The sequence below is a fragment of the Diadema setosum genome, chromosome 22 (assembly GCF_964275005.1).
Source record: "Diadema setosum chromosome 22, eeDiaSeto1, whole genome shotgun sequence".
In the NCBI taxonomy this organism is placed as follows: domain Eukaryota; kingdom Metazoa; phylum Echinodermata; class Echinoidea; order Diadematoida; family Diadematidae; genus Diadema; species Diadema setosum.
The window spans coordinates 6,138,810-6,147,654 of NC_092706.1; the positions used below are offsets into that span (position 1 = coordinate 6,138,810).

At 40.5% G+C, this 8,845-nt stretch overlaps 1 protein-coding gene across 1 annotated transcript in view; it reads left to right on the forward strand.

Moving 5' to 3' along the window:
• Positions 1 to 8,474, forward strand: part of LOC140245096 (krev interaction trapped protein 1-like) — a 58,788-nt gene extending 50,314 nt beyond the window's left edge. Inside the window, exons 10-15 of the mRNA XM_072324693.1 lie at positions 780 to 931; positions 1,617 to 1,783; positions 2,293 to 2,428; positions 3,215 to 3,394; positions 4,507 to 4,632; positions 6,223 to 8,474. Coding sequence (XP_072180794.1) covers positions 780 to 931; positions 1,617 to 1,783; positions 2,293 to 2,428; positions 3,215 to 3,394; positions 4,507 to 4,632; positions 6,223 to 6,321 — 860 coding nt within the window. The 3' untranslated portion in view covers positions 6,322 to 8,474. The remainder of the gene's footprint in view (positions 1 to 779; positions 932 to 1,616; positions 1,784 to 2,292; positions 2,429 to 3,214; positions 3,395 to 4,506; positions 4,633 to 6,222) is intronic.
• Positions 8,475 to 8,845: the final 371 nt, after the last annotated feature.

Consider the following 8,845-nt stretch of genomic DNA (forward strand, 5'->3'; position numbering starts at 1 on the left):
TCATGTGCAGTGCTAATTGGTGGCTGAATAAAATGGGGTTTCACACTTTGGTTTTTGTCAATCCATTTCCCATATAGTAAGATCTTCTCAGAGAGCTTTTCAATTTTTGTCCTCAGTGCAGCCTATAAATGCACTATAGATGCATAGTCAGATGAGTAAAGAGAGAGAGTAGCAGATTAATAGTAGGTTTACATACATATACATCCATGCGTATTATCACACACTGATCTGTCACAGTTACATACTTACACGTATACATTTAGACATGCATGCATGATTGTACATTCATAAAGAAGTTGATGATTGTCCATTTCCACATAAGGTATAGCAGAGCTTTAAAGGCAAATTTTCAACTGCAAACTACCCTCATATTTGAATGCTCTCACTGTGTTCCAGTAGTTGAAATCTCATTGCTATAGATATTTGCAAATTGTCAAAAAAGATCATAGTATTCTAATCCTGAGTCCTGTTTTCAAATGAGGTGATTGGAAGATGCAGAACAGCTGAGAGCAGATCAAATATTTTTAGAAATACTCTCACTTACTTTCACATCACTAGACTCGTAGTACACTTGCCCTCTGTTTGGGCATAACTGGGTGAGCTTATCTTAGAAACCAATTTGCTGATGGTCTATGAGGGTTTTGCAGAAATGGGCCACTTCCTTTTGCTTGTTGTAAAGACCAGACCCTTCCGACTGCTTGGTATATCGCATTGCTTAGATATGAATATTTCTCCCAATCCTTTCACCCTGGCAACCATTGTCATTCCTCCCCATCCAGATCTGCAGATGAGACCCGAACACAAGCCGGTCCTGCACCTCAAGCAGTGGGACTCCATCATTAGACAACTCACCAACTACAACCCGGATACAGAGCGCCCTCTCCTATACCTCAGGAGAGACGCCCTGCTCACGGTTGAGGACGAACGTGCAGTAAGTGCGAGCTGCTATCTCCCTTAGTCACGTGGAATCGATTACGGTATAAGCTGCTATTTTCTTGTACAGATATTTTTGCGAATGAGGAGATCACAGACATTTTTGCAAGGTTTTATTTTTGCGAACTGACACTATTGTTAGAGCACTAATACCCCAGCACGTGGCGACATTTTCACGTGTTGTTAAATTCACAATCCCAATGTGATTTGCGAAATTCACGAAATTTAAACTCTCGTGAAAATAACAGCTTATACAGTATTTCTTTCTGGCACTTCTCCTCCAGTTTTATGGAGTAAGTAGCTTGCTGCAATGATAGTAGAAATCCACAATAGGCCATACAACAACAAAATGTTCTTAATGTGTGTTGAGTGATTATGACTCAAGATCATGTGACCGAGACGAAAGCTGACATTTTGCTTTTGTAACGTCTATGTTACCGGGCTGTTCATCCTGTTAGTCATTCACCAGAACTTGGCTATTTACGGTCTGTTTATCATACGCCATTCACGTATTAATCTAAGCCCATCATTAAATATGTGCCGAGAATATGGTTGTTGTCGCTGCCAAAAGTAAATGTCAGGCAAATGCCAGTGGTGGTTCAAAGAACAACAACAACAAACATCTCAGTAATTTGATAGAACATGAATCACATTGTGTGTGCTCTGTCTTTCCTGTTGCCTAGATACGGGACCCACAGGCAATAAAGATGCTCTTTGACGAGTGCCTCCTGAACGTCCTGAAGGGGATGTATCCCTCCACGGACACCGACGCCATCACGCTGGCGGGTATCTACATGCAGATCACGTACGGCGATCATGACGCTAAGAGGCATCGTGCCGGATTCCTCAAGTAAGTCCCCAAGCTCCCAGCGCTGATGGAAAGGTCAAATTTGTTTTGTTTTGCTTTATCTGTTGTTCTTGCTGTGCTTTAAAGGTATTTTATATATTTTGCTGTCTTATCAGTAAAGTGAAACTGTTTGCATTCACATCCTGTGCGCAAGATATATACTTAAAGAATATTTCTAGTCCATGCACTTTCATTATGGGTAACAATAAAGCTGATGCGTAACATTTCTTTCATACATATGTGCAAAAGAAGTAAAAGTATATATTTTCCAGTTCATACTTACTTCTTAGAAACTCATTCCAAGTATTGTATAAACACTTATCCATGATTCTTCATAAATGGTTACAGTTTTCTTTGGACCTAGGGTACAAAAAAGAAAGAAATAAAGGAACAAAAAAAACAACCCTGAGAGATTATTTTCTATGCATTTGCCATTTTACTGATAATTGATGCATTGGCACTCCTCTTCATTCTAATCCTTTACATTCTTTATTCCTCATCTCGAATCACAGTAATATCAACCTGAGGCATTTCATCCCCGGCATCAAGCTAGAGGCCAAGGGTCAGGGGTCAAGGGGCATCAACTGGGCACAGAAGATCGTCAACGAGCACCGGAACGTCACGCAGAAGGGAATTCGCGACGTCACGGTGAGGGTCTCAAGATCCGCTGTGGTGTATAGCGGACCTACTATAGTCTAGACCAGGAGGCCTTCTCATAAAAGACCGTGCCATGATAATAGCAATGTGGAATTATTATTACACTTACCATGGCAATAAACGGAAATTTTCACTTTTAAGTGGTTGATTTGTGACTTCCACCATGGAGACAGCAAGTTGCAATAACATAGCCAAGCGTTTTGAAGAAAATTGCGTGAGATGTATACAGTGCTGGTTTTAATTTTCTTGAAACAGAAGAAACAAAAAGAAAAAAAATGAAATGAAACGCGAAGTAGCATCAGAAGTATTCTTCCCCAAGTTATATTGTTTCTAATCTATGCAGATTCCCCTCTTTTTGTGTGTGTGTGATCCACGTCTTCTGGAACAGTACACATTTGTATAAAATGGCTTTATGGAGTTTTCCAGAAGTATGGTGTATCCAGTAACTCATAGAGTATGTTTGTGTTTTAATCACTTTGTCAGATATAAATTCTGCCATTGTCGTCACTGCCAGCAATAATTTGTTTCATATTTTTTGAGTTGTAAAAATTTGTTTTAGTATATTGCCTTCAGATTTTAGGAGCAAATAGCTTTATTGGTTTAATCAATTGGATTATTTACTGCTGCCAGTGCATCAGGAGTGATGCCATTTCTTGTTTAATTGATTTGCTAGACTGTTATCTGTTCTTAGAATTGTTATATTTGACATTGCATTTTTGGCAAAGATTTTTCTTCTTTCTTTTTAATTCTAAAATTGTGGAATTCTTGTCTCTGCAGAAGCTTCAAATGATGTACTTGGAGCTCTGCCGGTCTTTCCCGGTCTATGGGTCGGCGTTCTTCTTTGGTTCAGCCCAGCTTGGTGGGAGTCGGAGAGGTCAAGGAGGGTCGCAGAGGTCACCTGCCGTGTTTGTAGGGGTCAACTCAAGAGGGATACATCTTATCAATGCAATAAGCAAGGTATAAATGTCTACAAAAGAGGTCTGTTGATGATATGTTTTTGGAAATTGTGACAAGAGAAAGTGTGTAGTTTTGTTTGAATTGCTGAATGGCAAAGAACAGCTTGGAAATCCCGTACTGATAGTTCTACTGTCTTGCAAACAAGTTTTGCCCGATGAATTGGCCATGTTATGTAATACTACCTCTCCTAACAAACAGAACAATGTCAAAAGAGACGCAACTGAATGAAAACAGATGAAACTAGAAAAGCACTCTGAGAGCGCAGACCTCCGCCAAGCAGCTACTTTCCAAAGATGATTTTGCTCTTCCCAAAGAGATTTTAAAAGCTCTTTGTGCTCTTCCATAGAGATCAGTGATTTCCACCCGTAGGTATACGTGCTGAAAAATCGCCCGATTTCCTAATATACATGTAGAAACCTTTCTTACGTCATAAACCCTCAGCTGCACGGTGTGCCTCTCCCTAGCAGAAACTAGAGCACGCGCTTAAATGCGCGCATGCAAACCTCAAATACGCGCAGCCTGAACTCCCAAGTTCATTGACCCTACCTGCCAAAATATCAAAAATCCTTCATAAATTCCCCCCAAATTCTCAGATCACTACCAAAATTTAATCATCTGTTACTTGTATCATTCTAAACATTTCCTGCAAGTTTCATCCAAATCTGTTAACTACTTTGTGAGTCAATTTGCACACGGACAAACAAACAAACGAACGAACGAACAAACCAACGGTAACGAAAACATAACCTCCTCCCTTGGCAGAGGTAATAAAGTGAAACACAGTACAGTAAATAAAAGTGAAGGAAGATTTACATTCTGTTGTGATAATTTGCTAAAATAGGATCTTGTAATTGTGACTGATTTTGGTCAGTGCTATGGAAAAGTGTCTGATTTATTTCAGATGAGAGCGTATAATTTTTTGTATAGCCATAAACTACACATTTAAGGAAATGTGATATATATTATCCAGAGAAAAGCTATAATATCTGATAATTGAATGACGTAACAATGAGTGAATGCTTGAACAAAGACTTACGCTCATGATAGACTCTTCCTCATAAGCAATCTGTGAGATAAAAATGAAGTCAATTCTTTGCGTCCATCTTCCACAGACCATGATCCTGAGCGTGGGCTACAAGCAAGGGCTGACCTGGGAGGTGTCCAGTGACATGCTCACCCTCACGCTGCTCATACAGGATGGCAACGGGTATCGAACGCTCCCTGTGAAGACAAAACAGGTACAAATATCCCCCCTCCTACCAGTCCCTCCCCCCCCCCCCTAAAAAAAAAGAGAAGATGAAAAATATATACATATTAGGACAGTCAGTGATGGGAAAAGAAACCATTGACTAATCTAATTTTCATATGTTGTAAATAGTGATAGTCACCACTTCATGATAACATATGAAACTTAACGCTTTCTCATGTGAAACTTCATAATGATAGATCCTTCTTTGTGTTTGTCCTATTGTAATGACATTGAAACTGTCTCTCTCTCCCTCTTTTTTTTTTTTTTTGGGGGGGGGGGAGGGGTATAATACTCCATTCATTGAAGAAAACTCGATGTAAAATGTGCTTTATTCTTTAAATAGGCTTATGAGATGATATTGAGTCCACGCCTAGAACACTTGTTTAGAACTAAGTCGATAATTGGTGCCCCACGATGGCAGAAGTATAGTGATAATAATAACAACATAGACATTTATAACGCGCAACATATCCACTCAAAAGTGCTCAAGGCGCTCACAATTAATGTTTATAACCAAATACACTTCTACCCAACTGGTGACATATTCACGGAGATCCACTCAAGTGCAGTATTCATCGCATAATCGGGACAGGTTGGGAGTAGCAAACACGGCCCCTTTAAGCGGGGTGCCCGATTTCGCGATGAGCACTCACCATACACTAACGGCATACGACATGTACATGTAGTGCACACACACACACACACACGCATACTGACGTACTGTACATGTACATGAATACACAACCATGCTACCCCTCGGTGCGACCCTCTAGCTCTCCCTGCATTCTCGCAATGATGTAGAGTAATCGCAACCGGGTTCTTCTTCTGTCGCCTCTCTCCAAACACAAAATATGTGGATTAAAAGCTAGCACTTTCTTAAACATTCGTAGAATTCTTGGACACGTAGGGCGTTCCATATAAATACATATCCACAACCATGAGAAATGATTACCCGGAACTGATGTGGGAACGTCAATGAAAAGTCCTTCAATCATTCAATCATCACGGCTTGATTGTTTACTTGCCGCCATCACTGCACTGTACATGTGTTGTCAATATGTAGCGATCTAGCTCGCCATATACATGTATACACATGTACAGAAAAGCGAAGGCGGGCAGCGAGCTGAAATGTACGTGTACTGGATGGACGGAGGTCAAAACACACCAGTCCGAAGCTTACTTTGTAAGTTCGATGTAAACGACAACTGATAGGGAATCTTTGAAATATTGTTGTGGTATTTTGGTAGATTTTTTGTGTAAAATATCAACAAAATCAAAGATCGCTTGAAGAAAAATTGTCCCGTTTATCAGAGTTTCCCGCCCGATTATTGAGTGAAAATAACGTGCATTGGAAATGTTTCTGGGAAACGTATGTCATTTAAGGGAGGTTCCCGATTATCAGATGCCCGATTATGCGATGAATACTGTATGTCAGTAACAAATGGAAGGGATCAAGTGAAGATGATGCAGTATGATTGTTTTGTGCACAGGTAAGATAACGATTGAGTCCCTGTTTTGTAGACCATGTGTAGAGATGGTAATCACACGTGAAATTCCTCCAATTCCTCTCTCTCTCTAGGCGGCGATCATCAGCAACCTTGCCAACAAGCTGTCGGGCCGGCTCGCCGCCGAGGACCAGCCATCGACGAGCAGGGCTAACAGCCTACAGAGGCACTGAGGCAGCCAGGTCGTGGTAGCAGGCATGTAACAAGACTCTCCTCGGCAGAATTGGATTCCCCGCTTCCTCATTTCCAAAGCGTCCAAAAAGAGTTTCATGCTGATGTGTCCAAAAGAAAAAGGAGTGGCTCTCCATAGACCACTTCTGTCCGTGGGACACTTGTGCATGACTTTCGTTTGCTCTGAGGAACATTCGCTGCTCGCTAGCAGAAACTGCATACGAATGCTCTCTTTGCTGAAGATTATTTTTCGTCCAGCCTCGTGAGCTGTGGACTGAGGCTCCTGACTTTGTCCACTTCACTTCTTACCCGACCCAGCCACGGAGATGAGCTGTTTAATAGCGAGGGATGGCGATTGTGAAGTGCTTACAAGAAAGCAAGGACTGCGTAACTTGCAGTGAACCAGCCAGTGGCACCATAGTTTATTTGTGATGCACTAACAACCATAACGTGTGCCATGGGAAAGTTTTGCGGTTGCTGATCAAGGGCCTGACTCTTTATGCTAACCACAGTTTAGCTGTGGTAGTAATGATTCTCTTGACCAGGATATTAGTTGCGGCACGAAGATGCTGTCTGTGTACTATCTACATGTACCTCATAGTCCCCTGCATCTGCATGTGATGTAGCAGTAGATAACAGCTTTTTTTGCATGTGATCACGGCAAGATGAATAATTTTCAAGGGGGCCTGGCATGGCCATCTGTGGTATTTACTTCCCCTTGCCATAAGGCTTGCTGACAAGGGCCGCAAAATGTGTTCACACATGGTGTAATCAAAATTGTTTTTAATTGGAAGCCATCAAGAAAATGGAAAAGAAAAATAGGATAGGCCAATTACACTAATTTTCCAGTTTTTTTTTTTTAAGGGTGTTTGCAAAATTTTCATCAACATGAAAATGCTATTAGTCACAGAAATTTGTTTCATAATATCCTAGAGTCAGTATCACTGATAATGGAGTTTATATTTTTGATGATTTTCAACTGTCTCCTTTGCAGTCACTTTCAATGGAAGACCAATTACTTAAAACAGATCCTTTCCCATTCCTTTTCAGTGTGATAAACCAGCAGATGGGCTCTTATATTATGTTTTCCCTCACCATACCAGTTACGTAATTTATTGATATGATTATATAAGTCATAGTATTTGTTAATGTTTTCTTTAGTGAACATGTGCTGCGTATTCACTCTGGTAAGAGAGCATTGAAACAACACCTAGTACACAGTAGCAAAATTTAGGACGATGAAAAGCTTTGTGCAAGATATTTACAAGACTTTTACAAGATTTTTATCAGGAATGACAGTATCTGTTTAGTTGGTAGATAGTTGGTAGATCATATCTTCACTATTGAACATCTCCCTCATTTTCCCTAGTCTGTGAGCAAGCAAAATTATATCCCCTCCCATGATGTTCATGGGTTGAAATTCTTTGCATATTTCCCGATAGATACCAGTAATGTAGACTACCTTATGTGAAGAACTCTTACACTACTACGCTTGCCTGTCATTACCTCAAGGACCTGGCCAATACTGGTATATATACAAATAGTATTAAGTCGGCTTTTGCGCTGTTCTATCGTCGCTTTGCTAGATTGTGTGAGAGAAAGCGGAATAGAGAGAAATAGTGAGTGAGAGCGAGAGACACGGACCGACAAAGAGTTGGACTGTCGCCGTAAGGCATTTCTCATTTTGTCAGTATCAGTACTCAGAAAGTCACAATCGTTCTTGTTCGCGTTGGTATTGTATTTTATTTTTGTGTGTATGTGTGTTGATGTTATCTCTTTGGGGTGGGTCATGAGACAAATTGAAAGTGAGCACTCGAGGTTCTTGGCCTCTTGCTCGCATTCCGGTGGGGTGTTCCTTTCCACACCGTGACTCACGTCCGTACCCCCAGATCGAAGATCTGATGAAAGAAAGGGCCCCTACTGTGCTTCAAACTGTTAACGTGGACTGTATCTCACACACCCCCTTGGCTACAATTTTCAGTCATCAGCTTGGAGCTTTTGCCTCCGTGCGACCTGTTTAGATGTGTCACTACTTTAAAGCAGAGAACTAAGGAAATGAAACTAAGAAAAAGACATAGATATTATGACTATGTTTGTTTCTTTGTTTTGGCAAAATTCTGTAATGTACTAGCTGAATGGATGAAATGGAAAGATTTTTTTAAAAATGAGTTGCAATAAAATGTGTGCAAAAAGACCATGATATTTCAAAGAGTTATCAGTGCTGTAGAGATACGTCCATATTCAGTGAAACACTCATGATTCGGCATCAGGAAGTTTTGTGTCAACTTTCTGGTCCAAACAACAGACATTCGCTTATAGATATAGTGGAATGAATGTGATTTGCTGACAGTGATAATCCTGCGTCCGTAATAGCATTGAAGTACAACATATCTCAACTTGTGATTGGTCTTTTCAGAACAGGGGCAGAAAAAGCAGTTCATAATAGTTTGTAAGAAATCGAAGATGAAAAAAAAAAAAAAGGAAGAAATGGTTGCAATGATTTGCCACTTTGCTTATAGAAGGAAG